The sequence below is a fragment of the Calliphora vicina genome, chromosome 5, assembly GCF_958450345.1.
Source record: "Calliphora vicina chromosome 5, idCalVici1.1, whole genome shotgun sequence".
In the NCBI taxonomy this organism is placed as follows: domain Eukaryota; kingdom Metazoa; phylum Arthropoda; class Insecta; order Diptera; family Calliphoridae; genus Calliphora; species Calliphora vicina.
Window position 1 is genome coordinate 89,725,450 of NC_088784.1, and position 26,749 is coordinate 89,752,198.

Here is a 26,749-nt window from a genome sequence, read left to right on the forward strand (position 1 = left end):
TGCTGTATGCAGTATTTTGTATACATTAATAGTTTGAAAGCAAGCAAATTCTGTTTGAAGTGCATATTGTATGTATAGTTGAGTGTAAGGTTTTCTTTTTATAACTTATGCAGCTTCTATTCATTCTATTCTTAATCGCACAAAGTAAAATATATAAAACGTGTTTTTTATTACAAGTATATCGTAGTTTAGTAGCAGTTTTGAATACTTAATGGAAAAGCTTTCGTAGGGGTTTTTTTAGATTTTTGAAAATGAATAAGATTAAATGGAATTTGGTGTAAGTGCTTTTTTTCTACTAAATATGTATAAGTAGTATTGCTATTTAAATTTGCTTTATTATTTTAATAACATCATTATTTAAATTGACTTCGTGAGGTGTTTATGGTTGTGAATTTAATAGTAGTACATACATATTCATTAGAATGGCCTTTTGTAAGGAACCATATCTTAGTCAAGCCCTATCTCTCCTCATAGGGGAGAGGATATTTTATCTTCTTAGTGGCAAGATAGTTTATTACTTTAAGAATAAAATAAAAAATATTAGCAACAACCCTTAGAAACGAATACCAAAATATAAATAATAGAGACAGGAGAGCAAAATTTAAGATAGTAATGAGTGTAAATTAGTCTTGTTAGGAATAAGCACTTAATGGTGTTGTGTCCTATTCCAGTCTTAACACTCCCATGCCCTTTTCTATTCAATGTACATTTCTCGAATATCTCAATATGCATGATATATTCATTTAAAGTACACCTAAGCGTATGATTATTATTAATACGGATCTTTTATTAAATATCACTCACACGCTTAGGAGTTTTACATTACTAACATGATTAATATTGAGTTAATGGGAAAAAAACGAATATTTTTGGTGGTAAAACAAGATTTTTGTTTAAAATATATTTTCAAAAATACACAAAAAATATCTATCATTTTCATTCTAATTTTCACTATTTTAAAGAAGATAGTTGTCAACTATTTTCCACATATTAAAAAACTTTTCAATATAACATCCCTGCTGATATAAAATTTAAATTTTCCATATTTTATGTAATTCTTTTATACAAAAAAAAAACTTCTCTTTGTTAAAGCATTTCTAAAGAACTGTACAAATACTTACTTTTTCACAGTTGACATTATGCTAAAATGTGAAAAGGCATAACATTTTAAACCAAAATTTAAATCTGTTTTTTTTTCATAAATACATCAATATATAAACATATGCATAACAATGTTTAACAAGAATTCAAATTTTCGTTATAAAACATGAAACATATATACAAAAAGATACAAATATTTAATAATCCATATCAAATTCCAGCTGTCATGGACACAGATGTATATAAATAAATAACAAAAAAATAATTTGGTATTTATAACTACATTCAATTTAAAATGTTTAGTTTATTATTTAATTTCAAATATAAATGTACATTGCCATGGAGCTTTAAATTGAATAAATACTACTTAATGCGTAACTACTACTTACCTTGAAAAATAGGATGTTTTTTATAAATTTTTAAAACAGCAACTCTAACAATTAAGATAATCAGATAATGTTAATAAGTGCCGCATCGGCTCCAGAGTTTAAAAATGCTCTTAGAAGGTAAATATTTGAATTTTATTGGTTTTCAACCAAAACTCTTAGTATTTTTAGAAAACAAAACAAATAAAATTTTCTTAAAAAAAGCTAATTTTGAAAAAAGTACAAATAATACTACTTATTTCAAATTACTGCTTTTCAGTTATTACATGGGATTTGCTGCAATTTTGCTAAATCTAAACAATTCATAGTTTGTCGAATATAACATAAAAATAGTCATATAACTACCACATTAATGTTAATAAGTGTCGCATGGGCTCTCGAGTTTAAAACTGTTCTTAGAATATTTGAATATTATCGGTTTTCAACCAAAACTCATCGAAATTGTGAAGGATAAGAAAAAATTTTAGTATTTTTTCAAAGAAAAAACAAAATAAATTAAGTTTTCTTAAAAAAAAAACTATTTTTAAAAAAGTATTATTTTTGAAAAAAGTAGTACTAAAAATACTACTTATTTCAAATTACTGCTTTTCAGTTATTAAATGGGTTTTGCTGCAATTTTGCAAAATCCAAACAATTCTAATTAGTAGTTTGTCGAATATAACATAAAAATAGTAGTAAAACTACTACACTAATCTTAATAAGTGCCGCATGGGCTCTCAAGTTTATTTGAATTTTATCGGTTTTCAACCAAAATCCATCGAAACTTTGAAGGATAAGAAAAAATTTTAGTATTTTTAGAAGAAAAACAAAAACAAATAAGTTATGTTTTCTTAAAAAAAAAAACAATTTTTAAAAAAGTATTATTTTTGAAAAAAAGTACTAAAAATACTACTTTTTTCCAAATTACTGCTTTTCAATTATTAAATGGGTTTTGCTGCAATTTTCCAAAATCTAAACAATTCTAATTAGTAGTTTAAATTCTTAGAATATTTAAATTTAATCGGTTTTCAACCAAAACTCATCGAAATTGTGAAGAATAAGAAAAAATTTTAGTCTTTTTAGAAAAAAAAACAAAATAAATTAAGTTTTCTTAAAAAAAAAACATTTTTAAAAAAGTATTAATTTTTTTAAAAAAAAGTAATAAAAATAATACTTTTTTCAAATGAATGCTTTTCAGTTATTAAATGGGTTTTGCTGCAATTTTGCAAAATCTAAACAATTCTAGTAGTTTGTCGAATATAACATAACAATAGTCATAAAACTACTACACTAATGTTAATAAGTGCCGCATCGGCTCTTGAGTTTAAAACTGTATTTAGAATATTTGAACCAAATATCATCGAAATTGTGAAGGCTAATAAAAATTTTTAGTATTTTAACAAAAAAAAAACAAAAAAATTTAATTTTCTTAAAAAAAAACATTTTTAAAAAAGTATTATTTTTGATAAAAAGAGTACTAAAAATACTACTATTTTAAAATTAATGCTTTTCAGTTTTTAGATGAGTTTTCCCACAATTAAAATCTAAACCATTCTAATTAGTAGTTTATTTGATTTGGCTAATTTTTTGTTTCAATGTTCATAGTAATCCAATTTAAGTTTTTACTGAAAGAAAAATTGACCACCCCAATTTTTTTTCGATATATCCAAAATCGCAGGACGCCTGGACCGATTTGGCTAATTTTTTTTTTAATGTTCGCAAAAAAAAAACTCAAAATATATAAATTCTCTGTGATCACTCATATTTCTGACCAAAAATTGATTTTTTATATAAAAACTCAAAATATCTAAATTCGCTAATAACTTGGCTAATAAGCGTTGAATCAAGAAAAGGAGCTTGATCTGTGATCACTCGTATTTCTCAACAAAAATCGATTTTTTATATAAAATCTCAAAATATCTGAATTCGCTAATAACTTGGCCAATAAGCGTTTAATCAAGAAAAGGAGCTTGATCTTTGATCACACATATTTCAGACCAAAATTGTATTACTTATAAAAAACTCAAAATGTCCCAGCAAAAACTTCGCTTACAAATCTACAAGTCTAAAAAACAAAATAAACAAAAAAAACTGTTACTTTTTTCAATTTGCACATTTTTATACCCTACACCACCATAGTGGGTGGGTATAAAAAACACCTTAAAGTATACCGATCGACTTAGAATCACTTTCTGAGTCGATCAAACGATGTCCGTTCGTCCGTCCGTCTGGTCGTCTGGCTGGCTGTCCATGTAAACCTTGTGCGCAGAGTACAGGTCGCAATTTTGAAGATATTTCGATGAAATTTGGTACATATTATTTTTTCGGCTCAAGGACCAAGCCTATTGAAAGTGGTTGAAATCGGTCTATTATTTCACTTAGCCCCCATACAAATGTCCCTCCGAAATTGGACTTTATCGGTCATAAATGTTTAATTTATATATGTATCTCCACAAATTCCGCTCCAAATAATTATAATATATACACAAAATACATGTCACCAAATTTTGTTATAATCGGTCCATAATTAGTCATAGCTCCCATATAGGGCCCACTTCCGAAAATCACTCAAAAATATAAATTATTGAAATTTTAAAAGAAAAATGTTTTTGCTCTTTTACTTAGTGTAGGGTATTATATGGTCGGGCTTGACCGACCATACCTCCTTACTTGTTTTTTATTGCATGTGTATTTTTAGAAAAACAGAAAAGAATATTGCATTACTGTGTGAAAACCATTATTTGACGCACAATCAAATAACTAAGCAGTGGTGTAGTGAGTACAACAACAGACTAGCAAACGGATAGTTGGTGGTTCGACTCGTGGCTGCGACTTATTTTTCTTTTTTATTTTTGTTTGCAAAAACAAAATTCTATAAATAACTCTACTAACAAAACAACTTATTTCCGATCAAAATATAAAGGATTACTTTTGGGACATCGCGAACAAAAATAATGACTTCTTTCAGTAGAAAAATAAGTAGTCGAATCGTCAAATTCCCCTTATTTTTCGGCTTATTTGTAAGTAAAGTTTTTGCTGGGATGTACATTGATGTAAATGTATTCTGTTGTTGCAAGACATTTAAAACCGCTTCTCACAAATCGAACACAAGCATTTTTTTAATTTGGGCAACGTCTGTCGGGTCAGCTAGTATAGACATAAATAACAAGACCTAATTTCATGGTGATAGGTCCATAATTGGGCATAGCTCCCATATAAGGTCATCTTCCAAAAAATCACTCACGAAAATAAATTGTTGAAATTTGAAAAGAAAACTGGTTTTGCTCATTTACTTAGTGTAGGGTATTATATGGACTTTCTTACTAGTTTTTTCATCACATTAGCTTTTAAAAATATGTCAGATATTTCGATTAAAAAGTACGTGAAAAATAGTAACAACTTTTAAAAAAATCTAATATGGACTGAACCGGCAAATCATCTCTCGCACATTGAAACTGATGAAACTGACATTCACAATAAGCTTTGGTGAGCAATCGCGTTCTTCAGCGGCAATTTTTTTTTCAAATTAAAGAAGTAAAGCTGAACTCTCGCATATGACCATTCGCTGGTATAAAATTCGAAATTTTCGAAGCAAAAAAACTTTGTTGTTTACACTATAATGCACAGTGGGGCAGAATCGGCTGGTCCGATCGGGATACAATTTGACTTGAGCGTAGCCATGGAGTATAGGAGTTCAAGTTATTAAAATAGGCTCTACAGATGCTGCAGGGGTGATGCTATGGGGGCTCAAAGTAGGCTACCTTCGACATTTAAATTTTAAAGTTTGTTTTTCCATCCGATTTCAAAGTTTTTTATGTTTTTAGAAAGCGCTCGGCTAAGTGTGCTATTTATCTCTAATAATTTCCGATTTATAGGCATTTCAAAAGTGAATTTTTAACTTTTTGCCATACCTTGGTCCGCTTTTTTTAAAATATTTGTTAGTCAACTAAATTACCAATAATATACAAAAGATTTCATAGCAATATCAATTACGAATCCAAAAATAAACAATTTTCAATTAAAAAATTCAAAAAATAGTAGATTTTTGGCGAAAAGGTGACTTAACACTTTTTAATAAAAATACAAAAAGAATATACAATTGGTCAATTCACAAGGTCTCTTATCATGTCATATTGTCATAATGTCCTAATATTTCATAATGGTTTTATTGTTTTTTAAGCAAAAAAGTTCCTAAAATAATACTACTATGTATGCTATGTTTATTGTGTTATCGTAACGAGCCAGTAGAGACCTGCGCCGAACGCATAGGAGTCGGTTAAGCCGAGCTGCCGAGTCGTGGTATATTAGGACATTATGACAATATGACTGATAAGATACCTTGTGAATTGACCAAATAATTTTATATTTTGCTGTAAGGCATCTTTACGGAAAATATTTTGGTATAAAAAAACATCTCGTATTTTTCGAATATATTGTATTGGCCACATGTTTTAAAATCCCAAAGCTGGGATCAGAAAACGGAAAGCAGCTTCCGAAACCCTGATGAGTTCCCTATTAATCCCCAAAGTATTTTTAAAGCCACGAAGGACCCTATGGGTAAAATTGTAAAAAAAAATTGTTGGGATTTTCGATCCAATTTTTAGGAATTGCGGGATTCTTTTGAAGTGCAAAAAGACTTGTAAAAAGGCCCTGCTCCACTGTGTAATATCAAATCACTAAGTGGGAATAAATGATAGATATGTGCCCTTCAAAATGACATATAAGTTATTAAAAATAAAAGCAGCGTTCCATAGATACGCCATCTATTTAATTCATACATATGAAGGAAAATTCTTATTTTTCGCCAAAAAGAATTTTCTTAAATTTATAAATTTATAAAAAAAAGTTGTATTTGAGAAAAAATAAAAATAACACTTTTTTAAATTGTTGCTTTTTAGTCATTAAATGCTACAAATTGCATAAATTTACGCAAATATTCCATTTCTCATTTGATTACATTGGAATGGTAATTAATATGTGTTTTATTTACTTTCTAATTTCCAATTACCAAAATGATTTATATTCCTGCTTCAAATGTTATTAATTTACATTTAAGTAAACATTATTGCAAAAATTATTTCTCTATTAGAATTACAAGCTTTATATCGATCAGCTAAATAGTTTAAAAGTTTTATACAATATTTTTAAACTTCTTTCTTCCATTATATCCCATTTTGCCTTTATTTATAAACTCACACTTACCACAACCCCCATAAATATATTTCTCTGAAATTGCTTAATACTTTTATTATTATATTTTTATATAATAATATACTACAATATAATATTAAACTTTTAAAGTTGTCCATATAATTTGCTTTTAGCTTTTCCTAGAAAAAAACTTAAAACGGATATAAAAGTAAAATATTGCCGCCTTTCTCGTGAGTAAAAGAAAAACATAAAGAAATAATAAAATAACAACTTGTTGCATAGTTAAAGGCTGACATTTATAAAATGTGCATGTTTGTTGGTAGGTGAGTGTAAGTGAAAGAGGGTGAGTGTAAAATTCTTGTTTTAGTATGTGTTTTTAATAAAAAAAAAGACAAATGTCGCTGTTCTTAAATTGACATTAAATGTGTTGGCTGGTTTGTTTGTTTGTTTGTGAATGGTCTCAATGTTTTTGTTTATGCTTTCAAATTGTTGTTCTCTTCTTCTCTTCCTGTTTCCTTTTGTTATTAATATTTAAACATAGTCTACATACATATACACCTACATAACTATAAAACCTAGTTCAAGTTGTTTTTGTTCTTGTTAACGTTAAACTTTTTTGTTGTTGTGTAAGATTGTTATTGTTGCTATAAATAGACACGAGTCCCCTTGTTGTTGCTTTGTACGTGTGTGTGCTTTATGGGCAAAATGTGTTTCTAGTTATTACTTTTTTTGATTACTTCTTGTTTGTAATTTTCCAGTAGTTAGTATGGGCTTGTTGTAAGGTTTGTCACATAGGCTGTACCATAGCGTCTAGCTTGTCAATTTGATTAGTGATTTGATAAATAATACAAATACAAAAGAAAAATATAAATTAATCTTTATTTTCTTAAAGAATCGCGAATGTTACATTAGTTGTAAGTTAAACATATATTCGACTATCTCTTACTTATACTCATATTTGTAAATCCTCCCTATTGTTTATGTGCCAACACATCTATATAGCTAAAATAGTAATGTTACTGATAAAACATGGCCCAGCCATGTAAAGGTAAAGACATGAAATTTGGACTATACGTTCCCCTCTCCCTATCAACTAACAAGGTATTTTTGGAAATTCGAAAGTTTAGGGGAGAAAAAGGGAAAAAACAGTATGTAGGTACTTTTTTGCTACCCCATGTATCTTTTAAACAAATAAGGATATAAATAATTTCAGATCGTATTTATTAGTTATTAAAAAAAAAACAAATATAAGTTTGATACATTTTTGAAATTCAAAAATTGTGTGGTACAAATTTTTTTTTATTTTTTTTTTCATAGGGGTAACTTACACCACTTTTGCTCTATTACTTTGTTATATTATGCTTTGTGCAAAAACGATTTTGTTCAGCTTCATCTGCTGAATACCAAAAGCTGACTTACTTACCATTTTATATTGATAGTTTGTAAAGGAATGTATTTAAAAACCAACAAAAATTGTGCGTTACACCAGTTTTGCACTGATGGCCTCAATTAACAGGGTGCTATTTGGAATTCGAGTGTGAAGTGTGTAGCTAAATCCAATCCAACTCAATCTATGATCACCAAAAATAGATTTTTAGTATGAAAAACTCAAATATTTTCAATCGTTAATAACTTCGTAAATACTGCGATTTTAAGGGAACTAAGCTCAATCTGTTATCACCTTTAAACCAAAAATCAATTTTTAGTATAAAAACTCAAATACTGTCATGTTAAAAGGAAACTCATTCTGTGACCACATATATTTTATACAAACAATAAATTTTTAATATAGAAACCCATATAAATGAAATCGTTAATAACTTCGTAAATACTGCGATTTTAAGGGAACTAAGCTTAATCTGTGACCACTCAAAATTTATACCAAATATCGAATTTTATTATGAAAGACTCAAGAGCGGAAACTATAAAAAAACTCAAACAAAAAAAATTACTCAAAATAATCATATATACGAGTGTTGTTTTTGTTTTCACATAGTTTTTTCTACTAATACATTCTCACCACTTAGATTTTTGACAACTGAGTTAGGTCTCTGACCTATTCTATTCTATATGGTTAATAACTTTGTAAATATGTACTGCAATTTTAAGGAAAATAAGCTCAATCTCTGATCACTCTTGTTATATACCAAAAATAGATTTTTACTATAAGAAACTTCATCTTAAATCGTTAATAACTTTGTAAATACTTCGAATACTTCTGCTACAAAATGTCAGATCTTGAAAAGCGACCTAATGTGGGTTGTAGGCCTAGATGAGGACATACTAAAACCGTTTTCAAAGATTTTGAAACACCCTCAAAATTTTGAGATATTTTGAAAAAACTGTTTTAGGGTAGGTCGTTGTACTTTAGTACCTCTAACTCACACATTTTTAGGCCGACTTCAAAATTTTGAACAATTATGGATAGATAAAGAATTAAGCTTTCATAAAATGTATGCATATAATGTAGATCGAAAAAATGCGTAAGTTTTTATAAAAAGTTTCTCTTTATTTTTTATTTTTTTAATAATTTTTCAAATTCAACAATAGTTATTTTAATTTTTTCTATAAAAAGCTATTCTTTTTTGCACAATGTTTTAAAGACAACTTTATATGGGAAAAAAATTAGATATTACTTGTTAAAATCGGTTTATATTTGCAAAAGTTATTAAACTTTTTTGAAAAAAGTTTGAAAAAATTTACCTTGTAAATTCAAAATTTTACAAATATTTTTTTTCTACAGTTTTTTGTTTTTTTTTTTTATTCATATGCGCTGGGGGAGAAAATACTAAAAATGGTGTTAATAAAAGTTGAATAACTTTTACAATTTTAATCCGATTTGAATAATTAAAACCATGTTTTATTAAGAACTAAATTTTCTATATATGTTGGTATACAATTTTATAAACTTTCATATCAAAATAAGCAATGAAAAGCGACTAAAATCAAAAAGTTGATACATTTTATTTTTCATTTAGATATTCTTAACAAAAACAATACTTATAACTTACAAATGTATAAAAAACTGCACGTAATTTTAAAGCGTAATCAGTTTCCTTTCCAAACCCGTTAACTAATTTAAAGTCGGACAAAAACTGACTGAGTTACAGATCAATAAGTTGACGAACATCACTGAAAACGTTTTTTTTTCAGAATAACTTCTGAATTTGAGGGTGTTTTTGAAATTTTTTGACATAATTTGTAATGTACTCAGCAAGCCCTATAACCCACGCTAGGTCGTTATCCAAGTTTTTTTCCATCGTTGCACCGCGTTATCTTTAGTATGTTCGAGAGTGATAATTGGTACTTTTTCTCCCACTGGTACTTTTTTAATATTACAAATTATTAAACTTATCAACATAAAAGATAGCTGATGTACATCAGCGTGAAGTTTGAATCTGAGTGAATGATGAAATTGACAGGGAAGACAAAGATTATGAGCTACTGAAATTTTGCAAGGGAACCAGTACCGAACGCAAATGATTCGTTTGAGCCCAGACATGAAACCGTAAAATACCTGTTAAACAGTATTTAGAATTAAGTGGTTGAGAAGTTTTACCTTACCCACTTTAATGTCCAGACCATGTCCTATCTGACGACTAGTTCTCTCGATCGATGCAGAACACTCCCTCTGGGATACGTTTCACTTTGGAACAGAGTATCCGAAATTTATTTGATTTGTTCTTGTCCTCAAAAGTTGAGGAGATCTCTTGGATCGAAATCCATGTTTTGCCAGAAAGATGGGAAAAGATCATAGCTAACAATAGCCAATATTTTGAATAAATTAATATTGTACAATTGTTTCAAAATTAAACCTAAAATTTTGAAAAACTATCGCATTTTTAAGTCATAAAGCCAATAATGTTGACTATTTATATCCTACACCACCATAGTGGGGAGGGTAGTATGCGTTTGTGCAGAAGTTTGTAACGCCCAAAAATATTAGTCTAACACCCACCTTAAAGTATACCGATCGACTTAGAATCACTTTCTGAGTCGATTAAACGATGTCCGTCAGTGCGTCTGGTTGGCTGTCCATGTAAACCTTGTGCGCAGAGTACAGGTCGAAATTTTGAAGATATTTCGATCAAATTTGGTACATATTATTTTTTCGGCCCAAGGACCAAGCCTATTGAAACTGGCTGAAATCGGTCCATTATTTCACCTAGCCCCCATACAAATGTCCTTCCGAAATTGGACTTTATCGGTCATAAATGTTTAATTTATAAATGTATCTCCACAAATAAGTTTTATATATACAAAATTCATGTCACCAAATTTTGTTACGATCGGTCCATAATTAGTCATAGCTCCCATATAGACCCGTTTCCGAAAATCACTTTAACGTGCATAAATCGCTTAAAAATGTTGGCATAAACACAAAATTCACATAATACATAATAAACTTTTATATAGACATAAATCACACGACCTAATTTCATGGTAATCGGTCCATAATTGGTCATAGCCCCATATAAGGCCCACTTCCGAAAATCACTCAAAAATATAAATTATTGAAATTTTAAAAGAAAAATGTTTTTGCTCTTTTACTTAGTGTAAATGTATGGTCGTCGGTCAAGCCCGACCATACATTCTTACTTGTTTTTTTTTTAATTTTTTGAAAATTCATGAAATTTTATAAATTTTTCTAATTTAACTTTTTTATTTAATTTATAAAAATGTTTGGAAAATATTGCAACTTTTTTGACCCAAATCTTGTATAAAATAAAATAATGTAACTGTTAGTTTAATTTGAAAACACCGACAATAAATTTTGAGATCCACCCTAATATACTTACGTACCCTTATTTATTATTGTGGTTGTTGTTGTAGTTACTCCCCATTTTAGTCTGGTTTATTGTATGTGCTTTTGTTGAAATTATATGATTTTGTAACAGGAGATAAGAATGTAAATGGCAGCTGTGGAAAGACAAATGGACTTTTGTTTAAAGCATGCATGAGTTTTCAATGGAAATTTGAGGTGGAACGAATTGTATACAAAATATTTTGCCATGTTGTTTTTGTGGAAACAAACAAAGATGATCTAAAATAAAGGAATTTGTGTTTTACAAAATACATACATTAAGGTGTTTTCTTTATATTTATTTGCATTCAATGGGAGGCAAGTGGAAATAATGTGACGACACCTGGTATAAAACTGCAAATCCAAATTTGGACAAACTGTTTTGTAAATCTATAATTCATAATAAAATTAAATTTTTAAATTTTTTAAACAAATGTCTAAAAATTTAATTGGCTTAATTTAGTAACTTGGTAAGTCACTCGATAACATTGTTTTATTAAACCGGGTGTTCAGTTCGTGCTTTGCCCATTTGAGAGTCATTTCTTGATTCCTTAATTTCTTGAGCCATGATTTCTTGAATGGGCTCATTTCTAAAATATCATCATTTCTAAAATATCAAAGAGCGTCCAATACATCCCGAGAATTCTTTGTTTGGTGTGGATTTTGTGCTGGAAGCTTCATAGGTCCATATTTCTTTTAGCACGACGTTGTTCAGTCCATAACCTTCAACGGCGATCAACTTCTTTTATCTTAAATTGGATTATATGGACACGAACGACATGTAGTTTCAACCGTTCAACTATTCACCATAAATATTTGTGAATAATAAACGGAAATAAGTAAACATAATAAATCAACTTCACATTTTAGCAAACTTTTTAAACATTCAGATTTTTATTTTATGCCAATTTTTATACATATTTCTTTATTTACAAAAACTTTTACTATTATTTAATTATTTTTTAGATATATTTTTAACAAAGGACATTTATTATTTTGCGTAAATTTTAGTTTGCAAAATTTAGTTTATTTGTGTAAATATTTCTACACAGAAGCTCTAGTTTATATGTCTCTCTCCTTTTTCGTATCAGTAATATATACTTACATAGTTATTAATTATTGTATATTAGGCTGGCCTTTATTTTGTACTAGTTGGATTTTCAATACCAGAATTATGAAATCATAAATTGGCTAACCAAAGAAACAATCTTAAATTAAATAATAGTAAATTGGCTATGAAATGTTTTTTCAAGAAAAAATTTGAACAAATCTTCTACCAACAACAAAATTTACTCGAAATCTTCTAACTTCAAATCGGTCCTCAAGCTAAGCCATAATAGGTATAATCGTTAATCCTAATTGCCCGCCTACTAGAATCGCAACAAATTTTTTTAATTTATTGAAATTTAGTTTAAGAAAATTTTAGTTTTTATTTGAAAAATTTGTAGAATATACATTTTGTTCGGAATGGTTTCAATCAACTAGTTTTCATTACGATCGATTTCGTTTTAGGTTCTTCAGATTCCGTGTAATTTTCAGATTTTAATTTGACAACGTTTTTTATATTAAAACAAAAGTGAAATTTTTGGTACATAAATGATTAGAAATTCTACAAAAACAAATATCAATTCCACTTTGAAAACTGAAAGTTGTTTAATTCCGAAAAAAAATTTCGTTTAACTTTTTATGAAGAAGCGAAATACGGAATTAATTCCTCTTTGGATCGGAATGGAACTCTGTGACAGACATGATCAATTTGTTCAAAGTATTGGCAATCGTTATGGCGGCATGGTGTAGTTGTTAAAGTGCTTGTATACAAAACCAAGCACCCCAGGTTCGATCCCTGGCAAAGGACGAAAAAATGTAAATCATGGTTTTCGAGTTTTTAAAATTAACCTCCCTCTAAACAATCCATCCAAGAAGCCCCCTGACCACTCCTCCACCTGGAAAAGAGGATAACATCATGGAAAAGGTCAGGCAGCCCGCCACTCCCTGGGAGAAAAAGGTAGGAATCAAAGATCAGCAGCAAGGCTACAGCAGACCAATCATCTACTTAGCTGGGTCAACAACCGATTAACGAAACTGACACAAGGCAATAATAACAATCGATTGAATCCTTATGGAAACATCATACATGTATCAGTTAAAACAACCGTTTTAACTGATACAAAAAATAACAATGGATTTAATGGGAACATCGTACATGGATACGCACTATTATCCAATAATTAGGAAGGACAGTGCAATCTACATGGGAAATACGCGAAAAAAAACTACTTCAACAATTCGTATAAAATGGAGATGCTTTGTGGAAGCCAAATGCCCCCAAGTGGGGTAATGGAGAACAAAAAAAATTGGCAATCGTTAGCTATGAACTTTTCCCATCTTTCTTGCAACATATGGATTTCGAACCAAAATAACTGTTCATCTTTTGAAGCCAAGAAAGAATCAAGCCAATATCGGATACTCTGTTCCAAAGTGAAGCGAATCTCAGAAAAATCGTTGTGCATCGATCGCACTATAAGGCAGGTGAGGTTAAACTTCCCAACCACCTCTTTCTAAATAGTTTTTTTAACAGGAATGGTCGTTTTTCGGCCAATGCTCGCTCGCTTCAAACGAATCAGTTGCATTCGGTACAGGTTCCGTATGATGGTCTGCTCATAATAGATAGCACACTTTTGCTCCCACCAAATAAAGAGAATTGCCTTAGCGCCATGGATATTTGGCTTTGGTGTCGATTCGGTTGGATGGCCGGTCTTCACGTACGATCTCTAATACGTCGAATTATTGTAATGTATCCATTTTTCATTGTAGGTAATGATTCGGAAAAAATGATTTTCTTTTACAGCGTTCAAGCAGCATTTCGGATATGCAAAACCGTCCTTTAAGGTCTCTCGTCTTCAATTCGTATGTTACCTAATTAACCTGTTTTTGGAAGAATATTGCTGTTCAAAAACATTTTAAAATTGCTCCTTGAGTAGCTCCCAATGATTTTGCAAGCTCTTGTTGAGTTTGACAACAATCTTCATGGAGTAATGTATCCAGTTCTTGGTCTTCAATCTTTTTTGCCTGGTCTGGTGATCTTTGCCATCCGTGTAAAAATCACAACTGCTAAACCAAAAAATCGTCTTTCAAGGTCTTTCAATTCATATGGTACCCAATTTCCACGCTTTCCTGCTGCTGGCAAACGTTCAAAAAATTGCTGATTGAGTAGGTCCTAATGATTTTGCAAGCTCTTTGTTGAGTTCGACAACAATCTTCATTGAATAATGCCTCCAATACTTGGTCATCAAACTTTTTTGGCTGGCCTGGGCGATCTTTTTTTTCCGGTCAAAATCACTACTTTTGAACCGCACAAATAATCTTTCGCAATTTGAAACCGATGGAACATATTCATCATTAGCTATAGTGAGCAATCGGTGTATTTCAGCGGCACTTTTTTCAAAATAAAGAAGTAAAGCTAAACTTCTTTTATATGACGCTTTGTTGGTACAAAATTCGACATATTGCAAGCAACAAAAACTTTGTTTGTTACTCTATAATGTTCAATAACTAAGTGAGAATAAATGACAGGTATGTACACCTCAAAATGACATTTCAAATATTAAAAACAAAAAATCCCACATTTTTAGGTCATACACCCAAAAATTAAAATATTATTACTCAAACCCTAAACTCGCAACTTCAACTCAAATGTGGAACTTCTAAATAGTATCCGATTTTGATTACATTTTCATTATTCGGTTTCTAGATGACTGAGAACAATTTGAAACCTTTAGAAGCATCAAAAATCCAAAATCTACAAAATAAGAACCACCCTTATGTACATGTATTGTATATACAAAAAATATTAAGTTTACATACAAAAAACATTTTGAGAGTACAACTATAAAAACCGATTTACATACATTAACATTTGTTTCAAATTTTATTTTGTTTTCCAAGTTTCTTGAATTAGTTACATAGAGTTTGTATTTTACCATGTCTGCTTAAAAAATATAGGAGATCATAAATTAACATTTTTATCCTGTTTGCCTTTTGCTATTTAAAATTTATTCTAAAATATCCTATTTACATTTGATTTTCTTACATTTTTTTTTTTTTCATTATTTTATATTCATATTTACAAATTTATTTTGTGCTTAATGTCTTTTGGCATTTAGAAGATTTTGAAAATACATTTTATTGCACATTGCTTTAATTAAAATCTGTTAAACTAAAAAACTTATTATGATGAGTTTTTGTGAATTCAAAGAAGTAATATTGAAAGCTTAATTACTCTAAATACCTGTTATATTTACTCACTATCAATGACAAAATATTTGTCATGTTTAAAAATATTTAAATTTCCTAAACATTTAAGAATTTATTTACAAGCAGTAAAATTATTGCAAACATTTTATAAAATAGCTACAACAAATCTTCAGGACCCGTCTTCCCAACAAATGCTGACTTAACAACTTTTTAACATTTCACGTGTGGGAACTGACTCTCACACCTCACAAGTTGTGTCATTTTAAGCCAGCATTACTTTTATGCATTTTGCGTTTCAGTATTTTTTTTATAGTTTTGTTATAAAAATAAATATAAAATTATTCTAATGTATTGCTATTTTTACTCCAATATCTCAAAATAATTTCGAAGCCATACGAGCACAGGTGGAAGTGTTTAGACAGAATTTTCCTCGAGACCCTGTAAGAAAATTGTAAGAAAGAAAAAAAAACGATTTGTTAATTAAATAATTTCAATGTTTTTTTCAAAAACTATTAATTTTAATACAAACAAATAAGATATTTTTTTAATTTTTCAGGTTAACCTACAGTCGTGTCTGTAGGTTAACCTGTGGTCAAGTCTATAGACTAGCCTATAGTCTCTTCTATAGTGTAGCCTATTGGCAAGTCCATTTTTTATCATATAGGTAAATATATTGTTTATCCTACCGACAAATTTATAGTCTACACCATTTTTCATTGAAATTGCGAAAATTCCAAATGAAATTGAGAAAATTCCAAATGAAATTGTGAATTTCAACTTTAAATTGAGAAAATTCCAAATGAAATTGAGAATTTCCATTTTAAATTGAGAAAATTCCAACTGAAATTGAGAATATCCATTTTAAATTAAGAAAATTCCAAATGAAATTGAGAAATTCAGTTTTAAATTGAAAAAATTCCAAATGAAATTTAGAAGTTTAAATTGAAATTTGGAAAATTACAAATGAAATTGGGAAAATTTTAAATAAAATTGAGAAACATTTGGGGGATTCAAACGGTCTCCTATTAGGTCGTATTGTCATAATGTCATACAAATTTTTTTTTAGTTTAAATAAATTTTTGTTGGGTTTCAAACAAAAAAGTTATAAACTAATAAGACTTTTAGAACTATGTTTATTGGTTTGTCATAAAACAACACTTTTTTTGTTTGCAGCACAACAAGAATTTGTTTACTATTTTACGACATTATGACAATACGACCTAATAGCAGACCATTTGAATCCCCCAATTATATAAATTATTTTAAACTAAAAATAACAAAATTAATGATTGTATCAGATGTGGTGGTTTGGATAGAGAGACCAATTTCAGTTTATTTTGTCGTAAAAAACATGGTTGGTCTTGTATTAGATCCCGAACAGTTCTTTTGATACCAACTTTCCGTGGCCCCGACATCCACCTAATAGGTACAATTGAACAATGCCCTTGCCACAGTCGTTTATGTGAAATTTTCGACAACCAATACTTAACCCTATTGAAATTATTTGGTCCAAAATCAAAAGTATTGTGAAGTCAAGGATGAATATACCAACCGTAAATCCTCCTAATGTAGGAGAGCAGAGGATTTTATATATTTAAGAATTAATTAACGATTCCAAGTCCTGTATAACTACTGGAGATTGCAGTAGAGCTATACAACATACAATATCATTCCACCAAGCGCTTTGGAATTGCAAGATATTCCTGTTGGTCAATAAGACTGTGTACATACATATGTTTTTTGTTTAATGTATGTAGAGTAAAATAAAATTTTCTCAATTTCATTTGGAATTTTCTTAATTTGAATTAGAATTTTCCCAATTTCATTTGGTATTTTCTCAACTTCAAATGGAAATTCTCAATTTCAATTGGAATTTTCTAAATTTGAAATGGAATTTCTCAATTTCATTTGGAATTTTCTCAATTTAAAATTTAAATTCTCAATTATAATTGGAATTTTCGCAATTTAAAATGGAAATTCTCAATTTCATTTGGAATTTTCTCAATATCATGTTTAATGTTCTCAATTTCAATGAAAAATGGTGTAGTCTATAGCCAAGTCTGTAATCGACTCTATTGTCAAGTCTATAGTCTAGCCAATAGGCAAGTCTATAGTTTAGCGTATTGGCAATCCTTTATTCTACACTATTGGCCAGTGTATAGTCCAGACTATTGGAAAGCACATAGGCAAGTCTATAATCCAAAATAGCCTAAAGGCAATTTTTTTTTCATTAGGTAGTTGTAAGTCTTGCATAGATATCCATGGTTTTATAATACCATCGGATTATTTCAGATTCTTACCAACTAAAGCATCTCCTTCGTCATCCTAAATCCCTACGAAACTGTCTATAAAGATATTGGCGACTCTCGTCTGATATTCTCTTCCATACTAAGCTTCTCGTGGATACATGTTATCATTTTGTCTATCTATTTTGTCTATTTAGTCGATTTCATAATCGTTTTGTTCGTCTTCTAGCTCTCAGACATACCGTCCAGAGGTTGCTGATTACCGGATTCCACAAGTAGTTTGGGGAACAATTTGTTGTCATTCTTCTTTTTGGCATTGCAGTATCACATGCTCTTTTAAGTCTTGATGAAACCTGCTTTGCCAATTCCAATGCTGTATCATTCAGATCTGAATTGATAACGAATTCCTGAATGAATGCTTCCTGTTAAGTCTCCCTTCGCGCAATTTCTTCCTCTGTGGAAATTGGTTGTGCATAAGTTATTAATTGATATTATAATAGCCTGTCCACTCCATATCTCTTGCCAAACAACTACTCATAAATGTCAGATCCACAACTAAGGTCCCTCCTCTCGCACTGAATATTGGCTCATTAACATTATTTTTCAGCACTAGATTTCGCCCGGTGTCTGTTGATGTTTGTTTTTCGGCTTAATGCCGCCCGCTGCAATTTTTGGATTGTGATGATCCGAGTCTCTTACTGCACAATTGTTGCGCTTGGAGGAGCATAGCAGCTGTAAATATGTATACCTCCAATTTTAGATCTTATGAATCCGTCTTCTGTGCTTTCAGATATCTCCTCTATTGCGCTGTTTCCTCATTCCCAGATAGCCACTTTACCAGTTGAGTCCTTCTCATTTATGCATTCTGTTAAGTGCCTGTTTAAAAACCGGGCATCTTCCACTCCCTGCAACAAGGTCTGTATCCGCGTTTTCCACTAACTCCCCACTTTATGCATAGCTTCGATCTGTTATGGTGACTTTTGTATATGTTTTGGAAATTTGCCTAATTCCAAGCATTTGAAGAATTTCTTTATAAGTATGTATTTTTTTTCCTTAGTCAGCATACCACCTAACAGATTCTGACTTTTCCGGTTTTTAGAGCATTTCGACCGTGCTCTGTTGGTAATATAATATTTGCAATCCGATTGCCACATTTTGAGACTCTTTATATCAGATTCCTTTATTTCGGAGAACTCTAGAACTACGAAGATATGGGATTTTGTTGAAATCTTATCAATATCTCCTGCATTACTGGCTTCTGCATGTGGGTTTTAATATTTGCCTGTAGCCCCACCGATTTATCCAGCTATTCTTGGAATCTTCCTTCCGATATTCTTCCTCTTTCCTCTAGATATGAATTCTGAAACTAATTGCCAATTTTCCTCTGAGAATAGCATTACGGTGATTATATTCTCAGGAGTAATGGTGTGTCCTACATCAGCACTTGAAAACTACATGTTCCACGTCTTCTGTATCCCGGTATGTTGGACAAATCGGTGAGTCATTGTGGCCACATTTAAAGAAGTAACTCCTTTATCCGCCATGACCTGAAAGAAACTGAGTGAGGTGGTAGCTAACCTCCCCGTGCTTGCTAACCTTTTAATTGATGGAATCAACGTCCTTTTGATGTGATGTCCTGCCTACTCTGCCAGTTGCTTATAGTTCTACTTCTACTCTGTAGACCTCATCTGCTGCCATGTCGTGGAATAAATCAGCTAATAACACATATTGCTTCTATGGATATGGTTCTATAGCCGCGGTAAAGTTAAGTCGCTCGTTAACAAACACACCTAGGTACTTAATAGACGCAGATGATTTAATATCAGCTGTACATACTTTTATATTTATAGTCTCCTTTATCCTTCGACTACTAATTAGAACTGCTTCCGTTTTGTGATCTGCAAGTTACAGCTCTGCCTTCTTTAACCACGTTTTGATGATGCGATTGGTATCATTTGTGTAAAGCTCCACTTCGTCTAGGAACTACGACAGCAATATCATCGGCGAAACCAATAATGTTAGCCTTTTCGGGAAAATGTAACTCCAGTACTTCATTGTATATTGCGTTCCAGAGCAGAGGCCCTAACACTGATCCTTGGGGGACTCCTGCTAAAGTTCTATACTGCTGCATATAGCTTAGCCTATAGGCAAGTCTATAGCCTAGCCTATAGCCAAGTCTTTAGACTAGCTAATAGGCAAGTCTTTAGTCTAGCCTATAGGCAAATCTATTGTCTGGCCAATAGGCAAGTCTATTGTCAAGCCTATAAACGTATATATTAAGGTTAACCCTTTAATATATTATACAGACTTGACTATATTTTACAAGCTAGTCTATAGTCAACTCTATGGACATTAAAGTTACTAAAATATGTTAAGCAAAAACAAACTTTTTAAGCAACTATTGACAATTCATCAAAGAAAATCATTGCTGCGATTGAAAATTCCTATAAAAACTGTGCTATTTGGATGCCTTCTAAATAAAAACATTTATTTTGGAAATAAAATGTTTTTATTTAAACATAATATTTAATTTATATGCAATTTCTCTAGGATAAGCCAATAAAAAAAACGTTTGTAGTTTCAAATAAAATCCTGCAGATTATTAGACTTGTGTGGATAAACATGAATTTTAAATTTTATAGATTTAGTTTGCCTTAATAAATTTATACAATTTCTTTAATGATTAAATTTTGGTTTTAAAATTTGCTTTAACCATCGATTTATGTCCTATCAAAAACAAAATCAATACAAATATATTGTATATGGATAAGCAAATAAAGAATGAAAGAAAAATCCACAAAGAAACCCAAAAAGAAACAAAAATTGGAATATAAATTACCTTCATCAAAGGACTAACTGCCCTGGGCATAACAGTTAGAGCGGTAGCGGTGGGTAGCATGTGCAGAGCACCATTTGAGCCACGTTGTAATGTTAGTGAGTGATGCTGACCAACTAATGTTGTGGTTGTTGCCGATGAAACACATGATTCTCTTTTGCCCTTACCATAATAGGAGGTTAAAGGTCTGCGAAATTGAAAACAAAAACAAAAGAAGTTTTTTTTAAAAAAAAAAGAAAAAATTTAAATGAGGTGATTTTTTTACACTGTAAGGGAAGAAAGCCTGTGAAGGATATGTTAAACAAAATTCTGTTTTAAACCAAACAATAGTTTTTTCATAGAGAAATAATACATACAGCGGAAACTCTCCTGTCAAAGTTGTTTGAGTTTTTTTTAGTTTCCGCTTTATGTTGTATATCTCTATGGTTTCCTTCCCTTATTAGACCTTTGCTTAAACTCACTTTTTACTCTCCGTATTGGGTGAAGTATCTTTGGTGAAACCCTTGGAAACATATCTATTTAAATAAATATAATTTAAAAAATACAAAACAAAAAATTGTTAAGTAAATTACCATTTAAAGTTTTTTTTGTTTCATTTTTGTTTATTTTCTAATTTCTACCTTCTTGATTGATTTAGTCGTATGTTACGAGAATCCTGCCATGTTGTTATATGATGCTTCAAAGCATTCCTGACTTCAGAATTTAAGAAACAATAGAATAATGAAACTGAAAAGCCCTGTCAAAATAAGAATTTAATTAATTGTGTTAATTTCAATGTCTACTTGAGTGTATTGTTTGTTTTTTTACAGATTTTTTCTAATTACTTACTTGAGTACTTAACAAAAAAGCTCGTAGGATGGCAAACATATGACTCATGACACCAGCCTCACTGGGACCAGCTAATACCACCAAATATGTGATGCCAAACAATGGTATTAACACCAATAAAGCTTTGGCTGCTTTGCGGTATTGTCGTGTTTCCAATGTGTTGGCAGAACGTAATTTTGTTATCAACACCTTAAAAGAGAATGAGAGAAAAACAAAGAAAAAATATAAAAGATTTTGTCAAAAAAAAAAAATAAAAAAAATAATGAAAACATAATTTGCTTAAAAAATAAATCACTTCAAAAAAATACTCACCCACATAATACGTAATAAAAATATTAAATTCATTATTAAAACCACACAAACAGGTCCCTGAAATATCCAGTCCACATGACTTTCTTGCATCCAGGGGCAACCCTCAATTTGTATCTGAAATAAAAGAAAACAAACAAACTTCATAAATTATATGCAGACATGTATTTTTGTTCAATTTCACTTTTTTTATTTTTAACAAACAAATGTGTCCTTCCTGCACACTTCAGCACTTGAACACACACAAATTTGTATATAAACATACATACATACACACTTATCAAAAATATACATATGTATAGGTATGTACTAGGGTGATTCTAATATTGGAGTTTTACGATTTTCGATGCTCCAGCGATATGTAGTTTTGGTTTTCTATGGGGACTTGAATCGGTTATGTTCAAAACTGTTTTATTTATTGACAATAAAATATTTTTCTGATATAGGGGTTATATGGGGGATAGGGTCAATTATGGACCGCTCCTCACAAAAATTGTTAGAAAGATTTACGTTCATTTAAAACTTGTTTACATATGTCCAATTTCATCACGATATTAACTACTATAAGGTCGGCAAGGCGTATGAGCGATATTTTAATATTTTTATTTATCAACATAATAATCATACGCCTAAGAGAACAGATAAGTAGTTGAAAGTTCTTCAAAATATGGGTTTGAAGAATTTATTTGAGGGCTAGGTGAAATCAGTGACCGATATTGCCTATTTCCAATACCAAATAAACCTTATAAATGGAGAGTATTTGTTGAAAATTTCAGAGTGTGTAGTATATATTAGGGGTACTTTTCAAAATAATTTTTTTATTATTTTTGACAGACGCACAGTGGCGCCTTTTTTTTTTTTGATTCTTTTGATAGATATATTTATTAAGAAAAGAATAAACAAAAAATTGTACTGGTTGCTTTGTATTTGTCCAAGTAAATCGATATTTTCCAACTATCCATTTTTTCAATAAGGGTCCTCATGTAAACGCTTAAAAGCCTCGCAAATGAAATGTCAAAAAATGTATGGAAATTCGTTTGCACAACTCCGATAAGTTTGCGCGACAATTTAGACTCGCAAACTTGAATTTATTGTGCATTTGATGAATCAGCTGCTTTTGTTTACTTTTATTTATAAGAAATAAAAATCAAATAAAATATAAAAATTTTGTGCATGTGAAAATTGTGTAACTTTGGAACAGAATGATTGTATTAAATGACATTGTGTATGAAAACATTAACCAACAGCTAGAACATAAACAAAGTCCTCCAAACTATGTATACAACCGTTTGTTCCAAAGATTTAACTTTCATTCAACATTTTAAAATTAAAATTTATACAATTTGAAAAAAAAATATTAAAGCTTTTGTTATGTATTTTTATTTGACAAATATAAATTTTCTGTATAAACTTGCACAAAATTGAAAAGCTGGGTTCATGAAACATGTCGCGCAAATTTGACCATTTGCACAAATGGGAAACTTAAGCGTTTAAATGAGTAATATTTCTCAAATTTGAAGGAAAATAAAAAAAAACTATCAATTTCTATATTTGCCATATTTTCAAAATAAGTTCTTTGATTATTTCTTTACCTAACGCAAAAATTTCCAGCTGCCGGTTCTTAAGCCTTTTTGCAATAAATTTGCATTGAAGAAAAATGTAATCATTGAATACATTTTTGAATCTATTTTGTTATGGATTTGAAGACGAAATTTATAATGATTCAATAAGAAATTAATTCTATAAATAATGAATTTACAAAAATAAAAGTTTTTAAAAGCATTTAAAAAATATAATAACGAAAAGCTTAGAGATGAAAATTTGCAAATTATTTGATTCACAAGACGATTATGAATTTTTATAATATAATGTCTGCAAAACACACTCCTTCTAAAGCTGTCATTGTTACCAACACATATTTATTGGATAAACGACAGCAGTACGTATTCAGGAAAATAAATTATTAAAATTATGACTTTTACTTTATTAATTTTCTTTGTAGTTTCGTCAGTTTTTAATTCCCGGGATTCCCGACTAAAAATCCCGGGAATCGGGTAGTGAAAAATTTGCAAAATTCCCAGAAATTCGGGATAAAAACCCTACGTATGATAGATAATTGATCAACCTATAGAATGAGTGTTTGAAAAGAGTTCTACGCCTTTTAGGTGCCTACGTATGGGTTACCAAAGTTGAAAACAAATATTTTTTTAAAATTTTTGAGTTTCTTAATGATTTTTATGATTTACAATTATTCCAAAAAATATTTAAAAAAAAAATAAATCTAATTTTCATAAAATATCATAAATAATAAATTTTATAAAATAATACAAAACATTTGTCGTTTACAGCATTCTACGCCCACAATTACCAATATTTTGATCTATCTTTTACCACCTTACTATTAAATGGAATTAAAATTTTGTAAATCGGTGTTAACAAAAAATTGGACTTTTGGCCAATGAAATTAATTTCTGATTAATTTGTTTTTATGTGATGGACCTACCTTGGTTAGGTCATATCAGTTATATTCTGATAAAATTTAAAATCAATCAATTTTCATTTTTTTTTTCATATTATTTCTGTTATACAAACATAATTTATTCGGTCTCGTAAAGTAGTAGCCACTTAAAATCAGGATGGATTAAAGCAATCATAACTTTTAAACGAATCAACATATCGCACTGGTTCCTCTAAGAGCGTCAACTCAAAATTTTATTTTATCGGTCAAGCCCGACCATATAATACCCTACAATAAGTAAAACAGCAAAAACATTTTTCTTTTAAAATTTCAATAATTTATATTTTTGAGTGATTTTCGGAAGTGGGCCTTATTATATGGGGGCTATGACCAATTATTGACTGATAACCATAAAATTAGGTCGTGTGATTTATGTCTATATGAAAGTTAACTATGTTGAATTTTGTGAGTATACCAACGAGTCTATATGGGAATCGAGTCTATATGGGAGCTATGACTAAATATGGACCGATCGTAACAAAATTGGGTGACATGAATTTTGTATATATAAGACTTATTTGGAGCACAATTTGTGGAGATACATTTATAAACTAAACATTTATGACCGATAAAGTCCAATTTCGAAAGGACATTTGTATGGGGGCTAGGTGAAATAATGGATTTCAGCCAGTTTCAATAGGCTTGGTCCTTGGGAAAAAAAAATGGACAGCCAGCCAACCAACCAGACAGACGGACATCGTTTAATCAACTCAGAAAGTAATTCTAAGTCGATCGGTATACTTTAAGGTGGACAGACAGACGAACATCGTTTAATCAACTCAGAAAGTAATTCTAAGTCGATCGGTATACTTTAAGGTGGGTGTTAGAATAATATTTTTGGGCGTTACAAACATCTGCACAAACGCATAATACCCTCCCCACTATGGTGGTGTAGGGTATAAAAACTACATGAACCTTAAAATGCTAACAAGTTTCTTACTTATCAATAGATACATCTAACTGTCATAAGTCACTACAATAAATCTTAAGGATATTTGATATAAAACTATTTTTATATTGGAAAAAGAACATTTAAACATTAATATTTTGAATGCATGTTTTTAATCATGATCTAATATATAAACAAACTACACATTGAAATTAAATATATTATTTTTCTCGTTTTATACTATTGTACGTTTTGTTAAGTACCATTTTTTTAGAACCTATTTTGCTAACATGATTGTTTCTAGAAGATTTCAACCCAAATATTATAATTTTTTAAAAAACAATTTGTCAAAAAATACAAAAAAGTACCTTTCGTTCTGCGGCTCCTCATATGCATGTACCCACAAAAAGCAAACAAAATTTTTTACGAATTTTTAAAACTTATCCTCGTATTTAAATAAACAAACAAAATCTCTTGTACTTAAGAGTTTTTTGACATGTAATTTTTATTTTAAGTATGTATTTATGTATACAGTGAATGTCACTTGAAATCGTACACCATTTTATTCATTAGTTTTAGAAAGTTGATGTTTTGGAAATATTTTAAAATGCTATTTTTATATTGTGTGTGCTATTACCTATCAGAAAATTGGGTAAAATTTTAATTGCCCTTATCCACAAATAAAAAAATTGGGTAAGACTGTCAGTGCCCAGAATATCAACGCTTCATTTAAAATCGTAAAGGCACTAAAAAATAGCAAATGATACCCTACAAAGTATTAGGATTATTTAATATTAACATTTTTTTTTAATTTTTAAAGTTTTAATTATAATTTAATATAATTGTACGAATTTAAGTGAAATATGAATTTTGTGATGTTCTTTAATTTTCATCAATATTTTTTTAACGAATTGAGGTTTTGTTAACTTTTTTGTTGAAATACATATTTTTTGTTCCAATTAATAAAATGACTTTTAATTTTTTATATAATCACCTATTATTGCCTGTATAATTTCATAATATTTAAAAAAAAAATATGTTGTACGATTTTGAGTGACACTCACTGTATGCATTAATATAAGCTGAGTATGCAAGAGTTGTTAACATATATTCCTTTTGATATATCAAAGTATGTATGAATGTGATTCTTGTATTTATTGTTAACCTACCTGATCAATTGTGGCATATGACATTGTCAGTCCTTTGGCTATAGACCAAATTACAACAAAAACAGCAGGACCACCTAAAATATGTAAAAAAAAAACATTATTATCATTATATGTAGACATTTCTGTATTTTATCTCATTAATTACAATTGTATTAAAAAAAAGCAACAAAATTAATGAGGATGTTAATACAGCAGTTAATTTAAACACTGAGAGTGAGAGATAGAAACAAAACAAAATATCTCCTACTCCCACCATACAGTTGTTTTTGTATAGAGATG

General features: G+C 29.8%; 2 protein-coding genes across 2 annotated transcripts in view; one reads left to right on the forward strand and one right to left on the reverse strand.

Annotated features, from left to right (window-relative positions):
• Positions 1-26,749, forward strand: part of LOC135961857 (gastrula zinc finger protein XlCGF7.1) — a 175,550-nt gene that overhangs the window by 69,571 nt on the left and 79,230 nt on the right. The window lies entirely within an intron of this gene.
• Positions 18,531-26,749, reverse strand: part of Dh44-R1 (Diuretic hormone 44 receptor 1) — a 37,637-nt gene continuing 29,418 nt past the window's right edge. Inside the window, exons 6-12 of the mRNA XM_065512954.1 lie at positions 26,471-26,544; positions 21,898-22,011; positions 21,586-21,774; positions 21,378-21,493; positions 21,219-21,272; positions 20,761-20,944; positions 18,531-18,653 (exon numbers count right to left, since the gene is read on the reverse strand). Coding sequence (XP_065369026.1) covers positions 18,531-18,653; positions 20,761-20,944; positions 21,219-21,272; positions 21,378-21,493; positions 21,586-21,774; positions 21,898-22,011; positions 26,471-26,544 — 854 coding nt within the window. The remainder of the gene's footprint in view (positions 18,654-20,760; positions 20,945-21,218; positions 21,273-21,377; positions 21,494-21,585; positions 21,775-21,897; positions 22,012-26,470; positions 26,545-26,749) is intronic.